Raw genomic sequence first — 24,540 nt, 5'->3', positions numbered from 1 at the left:
TCACTTTTGTTACTGTCACACTGTTTGTAAAGCTTTTTTAGCTACTTTCAGTGTGTGTAAGGTATTAACTGGAAATGTTTATTTGTTAAGCAGCTGTTTGTTCTGATTTTCTGCCAAGGAGTGTATCATTTAACTGATATGTTTGCAGTTAAAAGCACTGTCTAGAGTGTCCTTGTTCCTTTATCTGTTTAAAACTTTCATTTAGTGTCACACTGCTGTTTGTCTGCTGTGCTAAACATTTCTGTAGTGTTTTCTGCCTAAAATAATGTAGTTAGTAGCTATAGCATAGTTTTCCACCCTCCCTCCCTATGGGTGTGTTGTTCTTATACTTGGTAGCTTTACAGTTGGCCACCCCTAGTGTAAATTTAATCGGAGACACTCCTCCCAGTCCAGTGTTATTAGCTTATTCTACCTAATATAGAGGGAACATTTGAGAAGGCCAACCCCATAAGTTTATTAATGATGAATTATCTCCTTTCTCGCTTTCTACTTTACTAAAAAAAAAAAAAAAAAAACTTTATTCAGCTGCTTTTACAGTATTTGTATTTCCTCATCCTACTCTATCACTTCATCTTGTTTTTTTCTGGTACTTGTTCTTTAATGTGTTCAATTGCATCTTCTCTGCTGCATTTATTATTGTTGTTTGTTTTTAGCTTGTTTACAGTTTAATTGTTATTCTAAGTCTCTTAGTTTTGGTTTAATCTTAGGATTTAGGCCTACCCCTTAGCTCTCCCTGGTCTCTCTCCCTCAGATTCTGACAAATATGGATGAACAATTTGTTATGGTTTCTCCTGCCAGCCTGGCTGATATGGGCATCCTGAGACAGTGTAGCAACTGCCTCATGTACATGGACAGCCATCTACTATTACCGCCTAGGAACACAATTTGTGAGAGAAGCTATAGTCTATGCTCTCTCCCTCACAAGCCAGTATATCTGGCACTGAGAAGGTTGTCAACACAATCACTACACCTCAAACACTACCCACAACTACACAACTCACACTCACATATGCAGAGGTTCTCAACAAAAACAAACCCAAACAAAGGACACCTCAGAGGCAAAAACACATGAGAACTCCACAACCCTTCACACCACATAACATGCAAAGTCCACACACCAGTGTCTCGCAACCACTAAGGCCTTACCATAAACCCAAGATATTAGTCATAGGAGACTCCATTGTGAGACATACAGATGTGCCCCTCACCAGGCTGGATATGAGAAAGTGATGGTTAGTTGCTTGTCAGGTGGCAGATTCCACCATATGACACAGGCACTCAAGTCTCTCAACAACAGGTACTGCTATGAGTCTGTCATAGTTCATGTTGGCATGAACAACTTGAGACGTACCTCCCTGGACTATATAAAGAGAGACATGATTAAGTTCACTGAATATTTGTTCCAGGCAGGTATGTCCCTAGCCTTAAGTAGCATTCTATCATCACCCAGAATGATGCTTCAATACAAACAGAAAATGACTGACTTTAACAATTGACTTAGTTTCTGGTGTCATTCCAGGGGGGATCCAGTGCCTGACAGCCTGGGAAGCTATGATCGACAGACCAAGATGCTTTTCTAGAGATAGCCTGCATCTGTCTCACTTGGTCTTCAGGCAAAGGCTCTTGCCTCCCCATAGTGCCTTTTTTAGGAAAAGTCATGAGGTTGATATTACCAACATAAAATTCTCAAAAATGCAAATTAAAGGTCATGCTACTAAAAGCTAAGAGTCTAAACATGAAACTGCACTCATTGGAAGCATTCTTAACCCTGGAAGATGCTGACATTTGTGCAGTCACAGAAACCTGGTTCAAAGCTGCGGGGAGCACCCCAGCCTTACCTGGTTAGTCATCCTATCATACATTCAGACCCCAAAATGTGGGCAGCAAAGCCAAAGGAGGTGGAGTTTCAATATATATTAGACACACACACCTCCAGGCTGGTCAAACAGTATGATGCACAGGAGACACTCCAGGTGCAGTTAACCATTGACAAGACCTCTATTCAAATTATAGCTAGCTACAGGCCCCCAAATTTGACTCAAGATGCCCACTCCACCTATCTGGACCTCTTCAAATCTATCAAGATTCAACCCTTTACCTTAATCCTGGGTTACTTTAATTACCCAACCATGGATTGGAAAAAACTACTCATGCCAGAACACAAATGCCCAGAGATTCCTCGATTTTATCAATGTAAATGCCTCAGAACAGCTACCCCCACAAGAGATGATAATATCATGGACTTGATATTAACCAACATAAATAACCACTGCAGCATCCCTACGGTATCATCCTCACTGGTAAGATCTGACCATAAAGTGGTCACTTTCAAAGTCACCATCTCCCCTGACCCCTTTTAGCTATGATCAAACAAAAAAACTTCTCCAAAGCTGATTACAGCCCCCTGAGGGATGCTATAAATAGTTTCACAGCCCCTTCCCCCACTGCAGGAAATGGCACCAATGTCCAAATCGACACCAAAGTGCTATATGAGCATTTATATAGATGCATGGAATTAGGAATACCTGACAGGGCAAAGTCAACCTCCGCAAGGAAGAGTAAACCTGTCTGGTGGACATCTGCAATAAATAAACTATATAACAATAGGAAAAATTTGCTGCCCAGGACCAAGAATGAGCAGGTGCCCAATTGGAAGCAATCTAGAGCACTAGTGAAATCCTCTAAAGCCAACTTTGAGTCCAAATTAGTCACATCTACTACAGAAAATCATAAGGCCTTCTTCACATATGTCTGCAATCACAAAGGAAGCACCCAGATATGTTCAGAACTGGTGGTCAAGGGCATTACACACAAATGCTGTAGATATAGCCAATCTACTGGCTGACAGATTCAGCAAAAACTTTTCTCCTCTCTCCCACCCCATCAGTAAATCAGGACATCCCCAGTACCTGCCCCCCCCACCCCTTATCTGTAGAGAACAGGTCATCACTGCCCTCTCAAAGGCAAAACATACAACCTCCACGGGACCCGATAACATCCCAGGCTGCATTCTACATGAGCTTAGGCATGAACTTGCAGCATCATTAGGCACCCTATTCAACCAAAGCCTGAGTACCAGCTTTGTCCCAGCCAAGTGGAGGACAGCCACTGTCATCCCTTTACACAAATGGTGGAGTGTATACTGATCCAGGAAATTATAGACCCATTAGCCTAACTAGCCTGATCTGCAAGGCTATGGAATGGATTATCATGGACCTCATCAACAGGGACATTGGCAACCTCCAAACACTAGACCCCACACAGTTTGGCTTTGTCAAGGGGAGGTCATGTCTTTTAAATCTGGTTGACTTCTTTGAGACAGTCACCAAAGCCATGGACTAGAGGAAGTCAGTGCACACCATCTACCTTGACCTGGCCAAAGTCTTCGACACTATTCCCCACTTGGGCATAGTAGATAAACTCTGTCAACTAGGAATCAATCCATATGTTACCAGATGGGTAGCAAACTGGCTAACTGATAGAACCCACCTAATTAAAATAGGGAAAGCCACCTCAAGCAGTAGACCTGTAACAAGCAGCATACACCAGGGATAGGTCTTGGGGCCTCTGTTATTCAGGATATACATCTCTGAGGTGCAGGCCAAAAGCCAGTGGGCTGTAGCTGACCATATTTGCAGATGAATGCAAGCTGGGTGTAGTCATCAATTCCCCAAGTGATGTAGATGTCTTCCAGTGAGTACTTAAAGTGATTGTGAGTACTTAAAGTGAATGATGCTTTAGATTAGACTTTGGATAATCCTACAGTTTGGGGCATGGCGCGATCAGCAAAGATGTGTCATGTGTGACATAGCATGTTATTTTCAGCTTGATTTCAATTCTGCTCTTAAAATCATGTTCAGATTAGCAGTGTGTAGTAGGGCCTTGGGTGACAACTGCTTAACAGCTGTCTTCTAATAAATGTGCTCTTCAAGACCTGTCCTGAGCAATCGGACTGGTCTGCAGTCCTAATAAGAGGGCTACATCGCTGTTTTGCTGGTTGCAAATATATTGTGTTTGAGGAGGATGCCAGAAATGCAGTCACGTTCTATGTCAATCACTGCCATGTAAATAAACTTGTTGGATGTATATTCACATGTATGGAATTGTTGGATTGCTAACAATTGTTTTGAAAGCATTTGGACAAAATGCCATAGCTCTTGGAAGTGTTATTTTAGCAAGGTTGCGTGAAGTGGAATTGATAACAGTCTGTTAGTAGAGTGTTTGCTGTTTACATATGCCTGCCAGGTAGTTAAAACTTTTTATAAACTAGCATCTAAATGTTGTTTTATGTAAGATGTGCGAGTATGCATTTGGCAAGGACACATATGACCCACCCTACAAACAGCATTAACAGAAAGTGTAGTTTGTATATATGGTTAGTTGATTAGGGCTCTTTGTCCTGAAGTATGAGCCCATCATGCTACATTAATGCAGCTGGCTTTCTGATTCCAAAGCATTTCGACAGTAGATTAGTATTTGAAAGTTATGCCTGCACTGTCTTGTTAATCAAGAGCTGTTGCTGACAAGTGTAAAGAAACCAAAACTAGGTTCCATTGGCTGGCAGCGTTTCTGAATGTTGTCAGATTTTTGTATGTCAGTAAAATCTGTTATCATTAGTTTATTCTACACTAGAACATTTAGGTCTTTATTGTTTGCAGCTTTATTAGTACCACAGGCAAGTCATTTGAGAAATGTCAGATAGTCCTTTATGATTTGTCCTGTTATTTATTGCTAAAGTAGTGTGTGCCAGAAAGTATGCTACTCATCTCCAAAAAACATTTTTATAGTGGAGTGCTAGCTTTTGTTTGGTTGGTCTTAGGGTGGAAATTTTGGTTTATAAACCTTTGTACTGAAAAAGGGTGTGTTAGCAACAGTATGTTGAAGTTAAAGATTGTTGTAAAAATGTTTCATTTGTTTGTTAACAATGTGTTTGCTAATTTAAAATGCATCTTTTTCAGATATGAGATTGATTAAATCATATGTACAGCTATATTGTTAACACATCTAGTTACACAGAAGTTTAATTTCAACAAAACTACATGGATATGTGCAGTTGTGGATGATGCATACACTTGTGTACCATTCTCTGGTTACAGTACAAAACATGTGATTGAAGCGATATTCATGTATGGGGCGTTTATTTACATGTAGATATTTTGCTTTGAGCTGGGTTTGGATGATATTAGGATTTGGAACTTTCTAGTATTGCACTTCAGTGTTTCTGTGTGGTGTTTTGTTCGTTTTTTCAATCTGAAGCAGCTGAGGTCATAGATTGTCGTAGCCAGTAGAAGTGCAGAGGAGACCTTGTGCACTTGGTAGCACAGCTCATAGGGTCCTGCTGATCTTACAGCCAAGGAGACCATGAAGAAGCTCGGCCACTTCCTCCATTACTAGTGGGAGGCTAACACTGTCCCCTATTAAGTGGATCTCCTCCATGTATCTCTGCTTTTAGTCTTGAGGAAGATGGGTATGTTTGGTTAGCCAGATCTGAAATTATATGTCTGAAGCTTTACAGGTTCATAGGTTCATAGGTTTATACTAGGCTATCTGCCCCAAGGCATTTATAAGCCTAGCCCGAATTTTTGTGGCTTACGCCACCCCTTATATGAAAAAATACTGTACCCATTACTTTGTTGTGCCTCTGTCCAGCAGTGACACAGAGATGATTCCCGGGGTAAACCTACAATCTCCCATCCACAGGTCAAGATTTCTCTTGAACAGAGCCAGCGAGGTGCTCTGCCTCACATGGACCGGGACTCTATTCCACAGCATAGGGAGTCTCTGAGTGATAAATCTATCCCTCCAGCACGTCCTATTTATATCCGTGCTAAGGTTTAAGTCGCTTGCTCTAGTGGTTTTGGTGGATTTGGATTTTTTGAGGTGGAGCATGTCCATTAATTCCGGGTTGGACATGGCCTTGTATGTCAGGCACATGTCACCTCTGAGCAGACGGTATGCGACTGAATAGAGATGGAGTTTCTTCAATCTGGCAGCATATGACAGATTTTGGAGTCCCTTTATCCTTTTGGTGAGAAACTTTTGGGGTCTCTCCAATTGCTGCAGATGTCGGGCGAGATACATCCCGAATGGTGCATTGTACTCGATCATTGGTCTGATAAGTGAAGAGTACAGGGGAACAATGACCTCACTAGATCTGGATGTGAATCCCTTCATGATCAGGTGGGCAATGTAGAAGGTCTTTCTAACCACTTTAGCAACGTGAGTGTCAAAAGAAAGGCCACTGTCAACCTGGGTCCCCAGGTCCCTGATAACCTCTTCTGTGCTTAGTGGATTGCCACCTATATGGTAGCTTGGGGTTACCTTGTTTTTCCCGAAGGGTATGACTATACATTTTTTGGCATTTAACTTCAGGCCATGGCTCTGGCACCAGCTATCTGTTTCCGTGAGTCCCTTCTGAAGGATATCCGTGTCCGATGCACTTTCCACTATGGCCCAGTTTGCAGTCGTCTGCAAACTTTGTCAGCCAAAGACCTCCCATGTTGGCCTGTACTTCTGAGAAGTAGATGCCGAACAATAGGGGGCCAAGGACCGAGCCCTGTGGGACACCACTTGTGACCGGCTTGGAGTCTGACATAGCGCCAGCAACTCTAACCCTGTGGGTTCTGTCCTTAAGCCAGTTTGCAACCCATCTTGTGACATATGGGTTTACATTTAAGCTGGTAAGTTTTTTTACAATACCCGAGTGGGGTAGTGTGTCAAAAGCCTTTGCAAGGTCAAGGTAGGCTGTATGGACTGCCTTTCCCTCATCAATGGCCTTGGTGACTGTTTCGAAGAAGTCGACCAAGTTCAAAGGCATGATCTTCCCTTGACAAAGCCAAACTGGGTCGGGTCCAATGTCTGCAAGTCCCCTATATCTTTGTTTATGAGCTCCATTATGATCCTCTCCATAGCTTTGCAGACTAGACTTGTTAAGCTTATGGGGCGGTAATTACCAGGGTCCGTAGAGGCACCACCTTTGTGGAGTGGGACCACAGTTGCCGTACGCCACTCCTTGGGCACGTATCCTGTGGTAAGGCTGAGATTAAACAGCTGCCTTATGTGCGGGTTTAATTCCTCATTTAGCTCGTGTAGCACACAGCTGAGGACACCATCCGGTCCCATTGATGCTGTGTTTTTAGCTTTAGAGAGAGCAGCTTTCACCTGCGCATTTGAGATGTCTGGGAGGCTGCACTCCGCTGGGATAGTTATCTCTCCTTTAGGGGGGGGGGGTGAAGTTTGCACTGAACCTGTCTGCCAGTATGTTGGCAATGTCTGTGGGTTCAGTGATTTTTGTATCATTTTGGACTAATTCTGAGCATATCTGGGAGTTTCCACCCAGGTTCCTAACATAGCTGAAAAAGGCCTTATGATTGTCCTTTGAATCCATGGCAATTTTTCTCTCAAAATTGGCCTTAGTTGATTTTATGAGTGCTCGTAGTTTTTTACTAATAATGATCAGGGGTGACTTCCCTTTTATGGATTTTGTTCTATCATGTAATAGCTTTCTCCTCTTATTGTAAAGTTTGTTAATGGCTGGGGTCCACCAGACTGGACGTTTGCCCTTTGTGGAAAGAGTCTTGGTTTTATTTGGGATTGCCTGATCCATGCAGTCCTGGAGGTGTTCATAGAAGGCATTTGTAAGGGCTTCCGCAGCTTGGGTTGTGGTTTCCACTGTCTCAGGGGCCTTGAAGGAAACCACACCAGTCTTGAGTAGTGTGAAGTTTGCTTTAGAGAAGTTCTTCACTGTGGCCTTTTTTGTTTGGGGTGGTGGCGGGATGTGGATTTCCAGTGAGATTAGTTTATGATCAGATCTCACCAATGAGGGATATACTTCCGGTGTGGTGCATTTTGTCCCCATGTTTGTGATAATGAGATCTAGTATATTTTCTCCTCTCGTGGGAACAGTGACTAGCTGTTCCATGGCATTTGAATTTATGAACTCCAGGAACCGTTGGGCTAGAAAGTTAGGGCTTGAGTAATGTTCCCAGTCTATATTTGGGTAGTTGAAGTCACCCAATATGATGGTGTTTGGAGATACATTTATACCCTCCAGTGTCTTCAGGAAGGCTGTGTGGTGTTCCTGAGTTTGAGAGGGTGGCCTGTAGCATGCTACAATTTGTAGAGCAGTTTTGCCTATGGTTAGTTGCACCTGGATGGTTTCGAAGCTTGTGCGTTGCCACCAACCTGGAGGTGTGGGTATCCTTTATGAATATGGATACACCCCTCCTTTTGTGGTGTGGTCCGGGTTTTGGGGCGGAATGCATGATATGAGGTAAAACCTAATAGTGCCGGGGTGCTCTCAGGAGCCTTGAACCAGGTTTCAGTTACAGCACAGACATCGATGTTCTCCATACTGAGAAGGGCATCGAGTGCGTGCATTTTGAGATTTAGACTTCTGGCATTGAGCAGCATTACCCTCAGTTTCTTCCCATTTTTGTTTTCTAGGGTGGTAGGTTTAGAATTTGAGCCTTGCCTAAAAAGGCACTATAGGGGTGGCAAGAGCCTTAGCCAATATCCGGAATCCCAGGGGTGACAGGTGCAAGCCGTCCCTTGCGAAGCAGCGTGGCTTGTCAAGCATGTCATCCCAGGCAGACAGACACTGGATCCCATTTGAATGACACCAGACATTAAGCCAATTGTTAAAGCTGATCATCTTGTCTCTATATTGTGGCATCATTCTTGGTGAAGGAAGGATACTGCTCAGGGTTAGGGTCATACCTGCCTGGGCTACATAATCAGAGAGCTCCTCTATGTCTCTTTTCATGTAGTCCAGGGAGGTATGTCTCAGGTCGTTCACACCAGCATGGACAATGACTGTGTCATATTTGTACTTGCCGTGGAGTGACCAGTGCTTGTGTTATGTGGCGGATTCTAGCGCCCGATAGGCAGCTTACTGTGACCCTCTCCTTGTTCAGCCTGGTGAGTGGGACGTCAGTGTGTCTGACTATGGAGTCACCTATGACAAGTATGTTTGGTGTTGTATTTGGCTTTAAGGGCTGTGACTGCTTTGCACACTGCTTTTGTGGTTTATGTGTCGCTTGTGGGGTGTCTTGAGGTAGCAGTTGTTTGGGTGTCTGCTTTGGAGGCCTCTGCTGTTTAGGTAAATTTTTACTCAGAGCCTCCGAGTATGTCTTTGTGTGTTTATGTGTTTGATTCAGTGGTGTGGTAGCATTATGTGAGGCTGGTTTTGTGGTGTGTGTAGTTGCCTTCTCCTCCTGTCTGGTCTTGCCAGTCCTGAGTTGAGAGAGCTCAGCCTCCAGTTTGGCTAAATAGCTGCATCTCTCACAAGTATTTGTGTTATGTGGGAGGAGGAGGGTTGTCTGTGTACATGAGGCAGTTATAACATTGCCTCAAGATTCCCAGATTCACCAGCTGGACCGGAGAGGAGATTGACAACTGACCTTTGGACATGCTAGAATAATATTGGGAATTCCTTAATAATTGAAAACAAGGGCCAGTGGGGAGTGAGGGTGTAGTGCTTTTAATTTTTAGTGCTGACATATAATTGCTTTAGTGAGCAAGTGCCAGGTAACTTGAGTGCAATGTGTTACAAGTAACTAAATGCAAAAATGACAAACAGTAACTTTCTTTCAAGTGAAAAAAGGAAATAAGTACAGTAAGCAATGCAGATATCACTAGTGATCCACAGAAGTGCTGAGAAGCTGCGTATTAGGTGGAATTAGCTTCCAGGGAAATAACAAGCAAACAAACAACAAGCATATAAACAAAGCTAGATTCAGCAGGCCTGGATCTAGTCTATGCTAGAGCAAACAAGGTGTACCAATTTCAGTAAGATACAGTTCAAATATTCAGGCACTATAAGCCCTTAACCAGAAATTCCCAGCTCAGAAGGGCAGAGTCCAGCCTCTTCTCCCACAAGAGTGCAGACCACGAACCTTCTTAATGTAAAATAACTGGCCTGAAGCCCAAGTGCCTAAACCAGAACTAATACACTTGGACACTGGGCTCTCAATCAGCAGTTCCCAACTTAGAAGGATGAAAGCTACCTGTCCTGCCACCACAGTGCTTGCCACAAGCCTTCCTAATGTAAAACAACTGGTCTGAAGCCCAAGTGCTTAATCTAAAAGGCTTAGAATGATAGCTACACTTTAATCAAGTTACAACCAAGCAGTAATAAATACAATTGAATAATTTAGAGAATGTCTGGATTAGTGCTCAAGTTACACAAACAACGCTAGATCCAGCAGGCCCGAATCCAGTCTATGCCACAGCAAACTAGACTGATTGATTTTGCTGGCCAGGGGTCAGTAACAGTTGAAGTTTAAAAACTGAAGTTATTTGAAGAAATTATAAACATTATTGAACAGAAAGCCATTTTGTTTTGCCATGAAGATTAGTATTTTATTCTCTTAAGACTTGCAAGGCGTTTAGGTATAGATAAACATACATATATTAGCAGGGCTAATTGGGGACTGGGTCCACTGTATAGTTTAGCTTTGCTACATATTACTGAGACAGAGCAGTGCATAACAGGGGTAGTATTTCCCTGTTTACTTACATGGAATTATTACAGCCCACTTTTAATAAAATGGCATGCCACAAGACTGCAAGCATTGTTTAGCAGGCTTATCTCAAATTATCACTCTTGTTGTATACTCTAGTATGGTCCTTACTCTTCTGCAGTGGTAGAAAGGTTGAATTATTCATACGGTCTGCATGGTTTTTAGTTTTTTGTGTGTATGGTCACAGTCTTGTATGCTGGTATTTATTACTAGTAACTACTTCAGCACCAAACTGTTGCCTTGTCTGATTTCTCTAGTGTGTATACTAGTCAAGGCAAAAAATACAGATTTTGCACAGTGATGTTGGTGAAAATAATATAGTTGAGAGTTCATAGGTTCATAGGTTTATACTAGGCTATCTGCCCTAAGGCATTTATAAGCCTAGCCCAAATTTTTGTGGCTTACGCTACCCCTTATATGAAAAAATACTGTGCCCATTACTTTGTTGTGCCTCTGTCCAACAGTGACACAGAGATGATTCCCGGGGTAAACCTACGATCTCCCATCCACAGGTCAAGATTTCTCTTGAACAGAGCCAGTGAGGTGCTCTGCCTCACATGGACTGGGATTTTATTCCACAGCATAGGGAGTCTCTGAGTGATAAATCTGTCCCCCAGCATGTCCTATTTATATCCGTGCTAAGGTTTAAGTCGCTTGCTCTAGTGGTTTTGGTGGATTTGGATTTTTTGAGGTGGAGCATGTCCATTAATTCCGGGTTGGACATGGCCTTGTATGTCAGGCACATGTCACCTCTGAGCAGATGGTATGCGACTGAATAGAGCTGGAGTTTTTTCAATCTGGCAGCATATGACAGATTTTGGAGTCCCTTTATCCTTTTGGTGAGGAACTTTTGGGGTCTCTCCAATTGCTGCAGATGCCGGGTGAGATACATCCCGAATGGGGCATTGTACTCGATCATTGGTCTGATAAGTGAAGAGTACAGGGGAACAATGACCTCACTAGATCTGGATGTGAATCCCTTCATGATCAGGTGGGCAATGTAGAAGGTCTTTCTAACCACTTTAGCAGCGTGAGTGTCAAAGAAAGGCCACTGTCAACCTGGGTCCCCAGGTCCCTGATAACCTCTTCTGTGCTTAGTGGATTGCCACCTATATGGTAGCTTGGGGTTACCTTGTTTTTCCCGAAGGTATGACTATACATTTTTGGCGTTTAACTTCAGGCCATGGCTCTGGCACCAGCTATCTGTTTCCGTGAGTCCCTTCTGAAGGATATCCGTGTCCGATGCACTTTCCACTATGGCCCAGTTTGCAGTCGTCTGCAAACTTTGTCATAAAGTCCTCCCATGTTGGCCTGTACTTCTGAGAAGTAGATGCCGAACAATAGGGGCCAAGGACCGAGCCTGTGGGACACCACTTGTGACCGCTTGGAGTCTGACATAGCGCCAGCAACTCTAACCCTGTGGGTTCTGTCCTTAAGCCAGTTTGCAACCCATCTTGTGACATATGGGTTTACATTTAAGCTGGTAAGTTTTTCTACAATACCAGTGGGGTATTGTGTGGCTTCTTGCAAGGTCAAGGTAGGCTGTATGGACTGCCTTTCCCTCATCAATGGCCTTGGTGACTGTTTCAAAGAAGTCGACCAAGTTCAAAAGGCATGATCTTCCCTTGACGAAGCCAAACTGGGTCGGGTCCAATGTCTGCAAGTCCCCTATATCTTTGTTTATGAGCTATCAATATCTGATTTTTTTATTATTATTATTAAGGCCTGGATTTGATAAAATCTTTTTTTTTGCTTTGGGGGTGTGGTTGTACTTCATGTGAGTATTTGTTGTACATATAAGTCAGTGTTGACTGCCAAGACATTTAATATGCTGTCCTTGTGCTGAATCAGCACTACTTTAGCTGCAGCTTCCCTGTTGTATCAGCATTTGTTTTCATTTCTAATTTCACTGTTGAATCTCCTCTGGAAAAAATTACACCAATGGTCAATCTAGTGGAGCTACCTAGGTATCAGACTAGCTAATACATCCGTCATTGGATAAATTATTTCACCAGACATTTTAAAATTGTTTAAGGTGTAGACTATTTCAGGGGTATTAAAATACCTAAAAGGGCTTTTAATTTGGTTTGTTACTTCAGACACTTAAATAGCAGTCACTGAGGATATCTGATGTACTAGGTTTACCAGCTAGCTTGCAAGTCTTAATTTGTCACTTATATCCTGCATTGCTTTTCTTCTGCTCACCTGGTGAGGTGTGTTTTCATAGAGTCCCATGTAACAGCACACCTTTCACCAACAAGCCCACAATCATCTTTGTTTGTGAAGGTGTTTAGACTCTTGTCTTGTGCTATGGTTTCCTGAGTCAGTGCTAAAATCAGCCCTGAAGTCAGTTGTACTTTTTTCATTTTTTCATACCACGTATCATGTCTACTAACTGAAGTAGGAGACCCAAACCGGAAGCAAAGCTCTCTTCACTGAAGACTGGACTAGACAGTCAAGAGGAGAAGGTAAACACTTGCACCACACCACACTCATCTCATAGTCCCTCAAAACCTACACCACCAAAACACACACATAGAAGCACAAAACACGCCTACATTCTCGGAGGCTCTCAATAAAAATCTGCCGAAACAACCAAGCAACAAAGCAGAAATACAAGTAACCTCCACCCACCAACACAACCCAAATGACACATAGTCCACAAACTCAGTGTGCCACTTAAAATGGAGAACATTGACATCTGTGCAGTGACAGAGACCAGGTTCAAAGCAAAGAGAGCACCCCTGCATTACCAGGCTATAATTCATACCACACCTTTCGGCCACCTAACCCAGACCGAAACACTAAAGGCAGAGGCGTGTCCATATTCATTAAGGATATCCACAGCTCCAAGCTAGTTGCTCAGCATAATGCATCCAAGATTATCCAAGTGCAACTAACTCTGGGCAAGACTGTAATCAAAATTACAGCTTGCTACAGACCTCCCCACCATGCCCCAGTATTCCCACTCCTCATTTCTTGATACACTGGAAAGTATTGGGGTACAACCCAACACCCTAATAATGGGTAATTTCAACTACCCCACCATTAACTGGGAAAACTGCTCATGTACCAACTCTTTTGCTCAACGTTTTCTGGAATTCATAAATTCCAACGCCTTGGATCAACTTATTCACAACCCCACCAGGGGCAGCAGTATCCTAGACCTGGTCATTACCAACATGGGCAACCGGTGTTCCACACCAGAGGTCAATTCCTCGTTGGTCAGATCCGACCACATGCTAATCACCCTAGACATCCACATCCCGCCCCCACCCCCAATTAGGGAAACCACCAAAAAAAAACTTCTCCAAAGCCAACTTCACACTTCTTAAGACAGAAGTGGCAAACTTCATGACACCCATGCTGATGGACAACAGAGGTACAACTGCTGAATCCTACACAAATGCACATTACAAGCCCTTACACGAGTGCATGGATCATGCTATCCCTAATAGAACCAAGATGCTATCCTCCAAAAAAAGGAAGCCAATCTGGTGGTCTTCTGCCATAAACAAACTCTACAACAGAAGAAAGAAACTGTTGCAAAAAAGAGTAAAATCCCATGATTGGAGGAACATCCTGGTCAGCCTCAGTAAGAAGCTGAGATCCCTCATAAAATCCTCCAAAGCTAGTTATGAAAACAAAATCACCACTGATTCTAAAGACATCCACAAAGCATTCTATAGCTATGTCAAAAATCTCAATGGCAACACTCAGATCTGCTCTGAGTTACAGCACTTCTTATTGTTCTTCTTTCGGCTATTCCCAGTTAGGGGTCGCCACAGTGGATCATCTGTCTGCTCATGATTGGCAGAGGAGTTTTATGGTGTTGAGTTGCCAGCCCGGCGCCCAACCTTCCACAAAAGGCACACACACTCACACATAGGGCCAATTTAGTGTGTCCAATCCACCTACTGCATGCATGTCTTTGGGATGTGGGAGGAAACCGGAGCACCCGGAGGAAACCCACCCGACCACAGGGAGGACATGCAGACTCCACACAGAAGGCACCCCAGCCAAGAATCGAACCGGAGAACCTCTTGCTGTGAGGTGGCAATGCTAACCGCTGCACCACCATGGCACAATGGCACTAAATATACAGAACCAACTGATATTGCCAACATCCTGGCAGATAGATTCAGTGCTAACTTTACCCCTCTCTCACCCCCTAAATGGCCCATCTCTATACTGGAAGAATGCAAAGCTCCTGTAATCACGGCTGCACAGGTAAAAACCTCACTCTCCAAAGCCAAGAACACAGCATCCAAGGGACCTGACAACATCCCAGGCTGCCTTCTACATGAACTACAGAATGAACTGGCACCCCACCTAAGTACCATGTTCAGTCATAGCCTCACCTCAGGCTTTGTGCCCTTTGGATGGTGCAATGCGACGGTTACCCCACTCCACAAAGGGGGAGCCATGACAGACCCTGGAAACTACTGCCCCATTAGTCTGACAAGCCTGGTCTGCAAGGCCATGGAACGTATCATCATGTAACTCATAAACAAAGACATTGGAGATCTCCAAACTCTAGAACCCACACAGTTTGGGTTTGTAAAAGGCAGATCATGTCTCTTAAACCTGATAGACTTCTTTGAAGCAGTCACCAAAGCCATAGATGAGGGTAAGGTGATTCACACAGCCTATCTAGATCTCGCCAAGGCGTTCAACACCATCCCCCACTCTGGAGTTATTGATAAACTCACTAAACTAGGTATAAATCCCTATGTCACAAGATGGGTTGCCAACTGGCTTACTGACAGAACCCACACTGTGAAAGTAGCAGACTCCAAATCAGACTTCAGACTAGTGACAAGTGGAGTACCACAGGGTTCAATCCTGGGTCCTATTCTGTATGGTATCTACTTCTCTGAAGTACAGGCTAACACAGAAGGTCTTTGGCTAACTAAATTCGCAGATGACTGCAAACTAGGAGCAATAATCGAAACTCCTAACGATGTGGATATCCTACAAAAGGGCCTCACTTTGACAGATACCTGGTGTCAAAGCCATGGCCTCAAGCTCAATGTCAAAAACTGCATTATCATCCCCTTTGGTAAAAACTCTGTACCCATGAACTACCATATAGGCGGTAGTCTACTTAACACCGAAAGTGTGATAAGAGACCTTGGGGCACAGGTGGACAGCAGTCTCTCCTTTGATAATCACATTGCCACAGTAGTCAGGAAGTCTTTCTATGTGGCACACCTCATCACAAAAGGTTTCTCATCCAGAAAAAGAGGTCATTGTTCCCCTTTACTCATCACTCATTAGACCCATTATAGAGTATAATGCCCCTTTTGGTATGTACCTCACAAGACATCTACAACAACTGGAAAGGCCACAGAAATACCTCACAAAGAGGATTATTGGCCTCAAATGGATGCCCTACACAGACCGTCTCAAAAAACTCCGGCTTTACTCCGTCACATATCACCTACTCAGAGGCGATCTCTGCCTAACATACAAAGCTATGCCAAACCTAGAGCTGTTGGACATGCTCCACTTAAAGAAATTCCAATTCCTCCAAACTACACGCTTTATGGACCTAAACCTTGTCATCACAATAAACAAAACATACTGGAGGGACAGATTCCTGTCCCAGAGACTTCCCATACTCTGGAATAAATTATCTATCTATATCAAACAAAGCTCCTCATTAGCACTCTTCAAGAAAAATCTTGATGATTGGATGGGAAATAGGAAATTCACCCTGGGGATCACTTCTGTGGCTCTGCTTGACAGGGGTACAGGAAAATAATTTTCTTGGGTGGCGAAAGCCAGGGTACCAATTTGGCTAGTCTTGTATAGGCCCTAGGGCCAATAGCCTAGTACCTACCTATGAACCTATGAACCAAGAGGGTCTCACCCAAACAAATGACTGGTGCCAGAAACATGGCCTCAAGCTGAATGCCAAAAATGCATCATCATCATCAACCCCTTTGAGGAGAGTGATGTCCCCACATATCACATTAATAACAACATCCTAAGTACACAATCAGCAGTGAGGGATTTGGGGACCCAGGTTGATAGCAACCTGACTTTTGACCACCATGTTGCTTCTGTTATACGGAAAGCTTTCTACATGGCCCACCTCATAAGTAAGGTTATCTCATCCAGGGACAAAGAGGTCATAAGACCCCTGTATTTTTCCCTTATAAGGCCAATTATTGAGTACAATGCCCCCTTCAGCATGTACCTCTCAAAGCACATGCAACAGCTGGAGAGACCACAGAGGTTCCTCAAACACTTACCCTACACAGATAGGCTAAAAACCTTGTCCCTCTACTCAGTTTCATACAGACTCCTCAGAAGTGACCTCTGTCTGGCATACAATGCAGTCTCAGACCCCGCCTTGATGGGACTGCTGCATATCTGCGAGTCAAGCTCCAGTCGAACAACTAGTATGGATGACCTCAGCCTGATGTGTGATATTAATAGGACTTGCTGGAGGGACAAATGTGTGCCACAGACACTCCCCCATCTGTGGAATAGACTTCCTCTCCACATTAAGCACAGTACCGCATCTTCCCCTTTTAAGGGCAACCTGGATAACTGGATGGGAAAAAGAAAATACACTCTTGGGATTCCACCTGTGTCCCTGCTGGACAGCAGCTCTGGAAGATGACTTGTGACTAAACATGGGCTAAACTCTTGGCTAGGCTTATAAGGGCCTCAGGGCCAATAGCATAGTAACCTCCTATGATCCTATGAGTTGCTGATGCTCTGCCATATATAACACTGTTTTGACTTACTGGTTAAGGTTAATTCTATGAATGTTTACTAAGTGATGATGTTATATTGTACTTATCAGTATAGTGTCATGTCCTGATAATTTGCTTTTTACAGCTGTACATATACACACATATTACTGTGGTCCTCTATCAGCATACCTCCTGCTAAAACTACTTTGAGCTGACATTCATAAACTTACTTACCATCCCTCTACTCTTATACATTCCCTGTATTCTCCTGCTCTGACTTACTGTTGTCCTTCCTCCATCTCTTTTTTTTTTGTATAATAAGTACTAACTTTATTGACTCGGTATATTACAGTTTAGTAGAGTTTTTCTCTTTCTTTCATTCATTTTAGAGACTGTGGTTGCTACATCTGACTTCGATATTGCAGGAGCTCTGGCCCAAGGCAGTACTCCCACAAGTTTATTGAGAATTTTACCATTGCATACTGTAAGCACATTTATTATGAAGAACCTTGCTGCATATTAATTTTAATCAGTTGAATATATGCCTGCTCTGTGATTGAAAGTCTGTGAAATAATGCGTGCACTCTAAGGACCTCTTACTAAGTTGGCCACTGTCCCCTTTTTCTTGCCCAGGAGACTATACTTCATATGCCAGTTATTTAGCCTCAGGAAATGACACAACATCTGTTTTACTTTTCATCTCTTTATTGCTTTGTACTGGCTATAAACTGATTTATACCTCTGAACTGTACAGATTTTCCCAGAATGCTCAGTTTTTTGCCACATTTTTGGTCCGTTTTTCATAAAATTGTGTTTTTAGTGGCAACTAATTGAAGACCGAAGTTAGAAAATATTGACAGACATTTAAGTTTCCGACTTCATACCCTTCAGAAAATTCATGCTAATGCAAAACTTGTTATTCTGCCAACTTTCTAAGTTTATTAGAGCAATATTTAAAATGTTCCCTATTTTTGGGCCTTTGTCTCACTTTTATTAATGGCTTTGTCCAGATTTCTTGATTTAAGAGGTTTTCTGGTATGACCCAATTGCTCTCAATTATAATCTGACCTGCGGGTTAGATAGTCACTATAGTAGAATGGACTGCTAAATATCCCCCCAGTGTTTTCTCCTGTTACACTCAATCACTGTCTTCCTTCATAGAGCAGGTATGTGTCATATTTTATTACATTTATATTTGTTCTAATACTGTGTAGAACAGTGAAAAGACTTTGGTAGTGTTCATACATTCATAGGTGTTTACTAGGCTAATGACCACAAGGGCCTTTTTAAGCCTAGCCATGCATCCCAAATCTCTGACAAGTTTTGATACCCTTGATAAGTGTAAGCAGGGGCTTGGGAGATGAAACATTTATAAGCAGGAGCCTGGGAGATGAACCATTTACAGGTTGCCTGTGTCCATTAGAGATATAGGTGCCAAACCAGAGATGTATTTCTTGTTCCCCATCCAATTGTCCAAGTTACACTTGAATTGGGTTAGGGAGGAACTCAGCTTCACATGGATGGGGAGCTTGTTCCAGAGATGGGGTAGTCTCTGGGATACATCCCTGTCTCTCCAGCAGGTCCTATTTATATCACAGGCAAAGTTTAAGTCCTTAGAATGGGTAATTATGGTGCTGTTTGTTTTGTAGATGTGCAGGAGGTCCACCAGAGTGGAGTCTGATAATGCCCTCTATGCCAGGCATCGATCTCCCCTCAAAAGCCTGTAGGGGACAGAATATAGGGATAGGGCCTTGAGGCAGTCTGCATAGGACATTTTAATTATGCCCTGTATTCTTTTAGTGAGGAACCTCTGTAGACATTCCAATTGCTGGATATGCCTGGCTAGGTACATACCAAAAGGGGGCACTGTACTCAATGTTAGGTCTGATGAATGCTGAATACAGTGTATGTTATATCTGTATCAATTTCATTCAGATCGATTAAGCTTTATGCTGAATGTGTTTCCCCTTAACACGTGTATGTAATGTGATTTGCTGATGTTCTGGTGTACATATAACACTGTTCTGATGTACTGGTTAATGCCATGAATGTTTACTAAGCAATGGTGTTATATTGTGCTTATCAGTATAGCACCATGTTCTGATAATTTGCTCGCTACAGCTGTATATACAGACATATTACCGTGGTTGTCTATCAGCATACCTCCTGGTAAAACTTCTCTGAGCTGACATTCATGAACTTCATTACCATCACTCTACTCTTATACTTCCCATGTATTCTGTTGCCCTGACTTACTGTTGTCCTTCCTCCATCTCTTTTTTTGTACAACTAACTAACTTTATCTTCTCAATATAATATTACAGTTTAGCAGGCTTTTTCTCTTTCTTTCATTTCAGTGCCTGTGGTCACTACATCTGACTGTAATAGTGCAAGGGCTCTAAGTCAAGGTCATACTCTTACAAGTTTACTGAGATTTTTGCCATTGCATAATGTACCTTTATCATGAAGAACCTTGCTGTATATTAACTTTAATCAAATACATGCCTACTCTGTGATTGAATGCCTCTGTGAAACAATACATTCACTCTAAGGACCTCTTACTAAGTTGGCTACTGTCCCCTTTTTCTTGACCAGCAGACTATAATGCATATGCCACTTATTTAGCCTCAGAAAATGATAGACAACCTGTTTTACTTTGTATCTTGTTAATTGCTTCTTACTGGCTATAAGCTGATTGCTCTCACTTATAATTTGACCTGAGGGTGGGATGGTCACTCTAGTAGAATGTATTGCTAAATATTCCCTCAGACTTGTCTCCTCTTACATTCACTCACTGTATTCCTTCATAGAGCAGGTATGTGTCATATGCTATTACATTTCTATTTGTTATATAATGGTGTAGAACAGTGAAAATAATTTGGAAGTGTGTTATATTTGTATCAATTTCATTCAGATTGATTAATATTTATGCATGCTAAGCGTGTTTCCCTTGAACACATATTTATGTAATGTCAGTTGCTGATGTTCTGGTGTACATATAACACTGTTTTGACGTGCTGGTTAATCCCCTGTATGTTTACTAAGTGATGGTGCTATATTTTGCTTATCAGTATAGTGCCTTATTCTGATAATTTGCTCTATACAGCCATAGATATATACACATATTACTATGGTTCTCTATCAGTATACCTCCTGCTAAAACTACTTATCATCACTCTACTCTTATTCCCCCCTCCATATTCTCTTGCTCTGACCTAATGTTGTCCTTCCTCCATCTCTTTTTTTGTATAATAAGTACTAACTTTATTGCCTCACTATAATACTACAGTCCATTAGAGTTTTTCTCCTTCTTTCATTTCAGAGCCTGCAGTCACTACATCTGACCTCGATACTGCAGGAGCTCTGCCACAAGGACTTACTTTTACAAGTTTACTGAGATTTTATATTGCATAATGTAAGCACATTTAACATGAAGAATTTTGCTGTATATTAACTTTAATCAGTCAAATACACACCTGCTCTGTGACTGAAAGTCTATGAAATAATATATGGACTCTAAGGACCTCTTATTAAGTTGGCTACTGTCCCCATTTGTTTGACCAGAAGACTATACTACATATGCCAGTTAGCTTCAGAAAATGACAGAAAATCTGACTTACTTTGTATCTCTTTGTTAATTGCTTTGTACTGGCTATGAAGTGATTGGTCTCTGTTATAATTTTAGATCAATAGCTATCTTATCTCCCCTCACCAAAATACTTGATAAAAATGTATTCAGAAACAATTGCTAGACTATTTCCTGCAGGAAGCACTCCTATCCCCTACACAACACAGCTTCCATCCTTCCCATAGTACTAGCATTGCCCTTCTAATTTATATACCTAGAAATAATGGCAAACATGTCTCTTATGTATGTATAGACTTGTCTAAAGCCTTCAGCACAGTTTGGCATAGCAAACTTCAACTCCAAATGTCCTCACTAGGGGTCTCTCTCAGCTCACCTTTCTGTGGCTCAAAAGCTACTTTTCCAATAGGTATCAGTCAGTAAAATGGTACTCCATGCTGTTTCTTTACCTCCCATTCACCACTGGTGTATCATAAGACTCTATGCTTAGTTCCCTCCTCTTTAATAGTTTCACCAAAATTCTCTATATGTCCACACAACAGGCCACCCTAAGATGCAGATAATTCCACTCTCATTTGCACATCTAACAACTTGGTATACCTCAAAAAAGTACTCAGGAAGCTTTAACAGCCCCAGAAACATGGCTTTATTACTCACAACACATGCTCAGCCCCCAAAAGACCAAACTACTACTATTTTTTTCCAAAATCTCTCTCTCAGGAAAAAACAAAAAATAATGCCCTCTCTCTTGATAATATAAATACCGAAGTTACTTCTCACAGTAAATTATTTAGAGTGATAATTAATGATAAGCTTACGTTTGACCTGCATATACAAAACTGCATAAGAAAAACTCATGAAAAACTAGGGATGCTTTACAGAGCCAAAAAGTTTCTCACAGATGCAACTAAAACTACACTTGCCACTACTTATCTCCTCCCCACACTTCCTTATGGTGCTCCCATCCTTACTAACCTCCAGGCTTCACAAAAATTAAACCTGAACAATGCTATAACAAAGTTGCTAAATTTACAGCGAATACCACTTTCAGAACCCACCACTGTATAACATTAAAAAACTTAGAACTGCTTCATCAACTAATATATACACAGCTTATTACCACCTATAAAATTATCCAGCATTGATCTACCCATCCAGCACCAAACAACAGTCTGCACAGGTATGTTACCAGTCGGTCATTGTGATCCAGTGACCAAAAACTCCTGTCTGTCTACAAACCTACCAAATCCGCTAGGTATTGGCTGTACTCATACAAGGTTGCTAAGGCCTGGAACTCCTTACCTGTATCTATTAGGTCAATACCATCCCCTCTTATCTTTCAAAACTACCCTGAAAAACTTTCTAGCTGGAATCTGTCTTTGTTCTTGCTCAAAACCAGGATAATCTATATCCCTAAATGTGAACAAGTGCATTTTCATTCCATATACCTCCTTACTCTCCCTTCTTCACTTACTTCCTTACTTCTATCAAATTATCTTCCCTGACCTTCTCTCTGAATATGCCATAATCCTGTTTTTCCCTGACTTCATAATGCAATTCCTGTTTGTGTTACACTAATTTACCTTTAATTTATCTACAACCTCTCTAAAATTTATATAAATATTAAATGATTGTCATATAACTTGTATCCATTTTTAACCAATGTTTTTATATCACTAATTTGTTATAATTATTTAAATTGCAGATGTTTTAATTTTATTTTTGAAGACTGTAAAATTATTCTTAAAATGCTTTGTAATAATTTGGAGTTTTTCTCCGTAGGCTTCTACTGAAAATCGACTTCTACCTCGCCAGACTTTTCCGGTAATCAAATGGCAATAAATAAATAAAATCCCCTCCCTATTGTAACAAAAGTGCATCTGTGTGATTCCTAATTTCCACTGGGGATTCTTATATGGAGGATGCACCTTGAGCATATAAGGTCACCCCAACCCCAGGATAATACTCTTTCTGTCTCTCTTATGCCAGCTCTTCTGTGCCCATGCAGTGAACTGGGCTTGAGTTACCTGTGCCATAATCATGGCTTTATCTGTCTAAGCAATTAAGCTGACTAAAATTTTACAACTTAGTTCCCAAATGTAAGAGCCCCGACAGCATGACATTTCTAGTGAATATTTTTTCCCAAGGGGATTGTAACTTGGTATCATTCACACAAATGCTTACCTGTGTAGGGCTGTGGCAGATCTTCAGAAAGGTATTACCATCATAATTATCCGTGCCACATATTCCCTCACGATGATGTAGTTCTTTTGTACAAGTGTTACTTTTTGCAGTCCGTGATGTAGAGGGTAAACATTCCTCATCTTCTTCGTTTAGATCATTAAGTAGCTCTTTTTTACAAGTGTTACTTTTTGCAGTCCCTGATGTAGAGGGTAAACATCCCTCATCTTCTTCGTTTAGATCATTAAGTAGCTCTTTTGTACAAGTGTTACTTTTTGCAGTCCCTGATGTAGAGGGTAAACATTCCTCGTCTTCTTCATTTAGATCATCAAGTTTGAATTCGGTATTAGAATTTTGACATATTTCACTAACTTGGTCGTAAATACGTATCAGTTCTATAAAAAGAAAGAAATGTAAAGCAATGAATAGGGGTTGTAGTTATAACCATCATCTTTACTTCATTCCAGGGGCATTATAAAATAAGAAAGTTATGTTCCATAACAAATGCCTTTAAAGATATACATTCTAACAATATTTTTTCCAAAAGGTTCTTGAGTTACTTAACTGCCTTTTCCCACCACATTGCAATATACTTTTCATGCCTCAAGAAAGGATCAATATGCCATGTGCTAAAGAGTACCGAAAAAAAAAGTTTCTCAAAGCAGAAAAATTACCAGAACCAAAGTGAATGGAGGTAGCCTCAAATGTCAAAAATATGCATTTTAATCATCCAAAGAAATACAAATGACTGGAAGGATTATGAGCTTTCATCTGCAAATATAACAACTTCAGAATCAATTATAAACATTCATAGCAACCTTTTAAATACTCCACTCACAATGATCACATGTTCATTCCCCTCCAATAAAAAATAAAATGCAATTAAAATGTAACTGGAATGCAATTAAAACCTGAACAGGTGTGAAAATAAAATCAGCAACCAAGCAATACCAAATGCAGTTTAAACATAGTAATACTTAAGCCTAAGAACACTGGCAATAGATATATATTCATTGAGACCAGCTAAAACAATAGCTTCAGCTTTGGTTGCCAGTGTAATTCACTTTTTTCAATATAATCTTCCCATGGCCCACCCCTTGGAATCCTGAGGATTTGTTCCAAAACAAAAATGATGACCAGGGTGATTTGAAATATGATTATACAAAGTGTTCTTAACATTTTGTTTTCTGATGTCTAAAAGATGCTCATAAACATACTCTTTCAATTTTTATTTTTTGGTCTTCCCCACATAAAACCCATCAGAATTTTGGCATACAGCAAGGTATGCAATGCCTGTAGAGCTGCAATTACAGTGAAAATAGAGTTTAGTAAAGTTCTGATTAACCTTGACAGAATCACCCACCAGGATGTATCTACATGGGAGCAAAAGCCATATTTAGCAGTACCATGTTTATTACTAATGAGAGCACCATCCTGGCACTCTACTTCCAGCATATTCTTAAGGAATTTACCCCTTATGATATACCACTGAAGGTTTTGCCCCCACTTTTTCAACTACACTATTAAGGAATGAAAAAAA

At 41.5% G+C, this 24,540-nt stretch overlaps 1 protein-coding gene across 1 annotated transcript in view; it reads right to left on the bottom strand.

The window, feature by feature from the left end:
- LOC122798682 overlaps window positions 1-24,540 on the bottom strand; it is a 1,155,618-nt gene that overhangs the window by 659,432 nt on the left and 471,646 nt on the right. Inside the window, exon 4 of the mRNA XM_044067774.1 lies at window positions 23,004-23,395. Within this exon, the coding sequence (XP_043923709.1) occupies window positions 23,004-23,395 (392 nt within the window). The remainder of the gene's footprint in view (window positions 1-23,003; window positions 23,396-24,540) is intronic.

The sequence above is a fragment of the Protopterus annectens genome, chromosome 3.part1, assembly GCF_019279795.1.
Source record: "Protopterus annectens isolate FY-2018-M chromosome 3.part1, PAN1.0, whole genome shotgun sequence".
Lineage (NCBI taxonomy): Eukaryota > Metazoa > Chordata > Ceratodontiformes > Protopteridae > Protopterus > Protopterus annectens.
The sequence above is the reverse complement of the archived record's forward strand: the minus strand, read 5'-3'. Positions and strand labels throughout refer to the sequence as shown.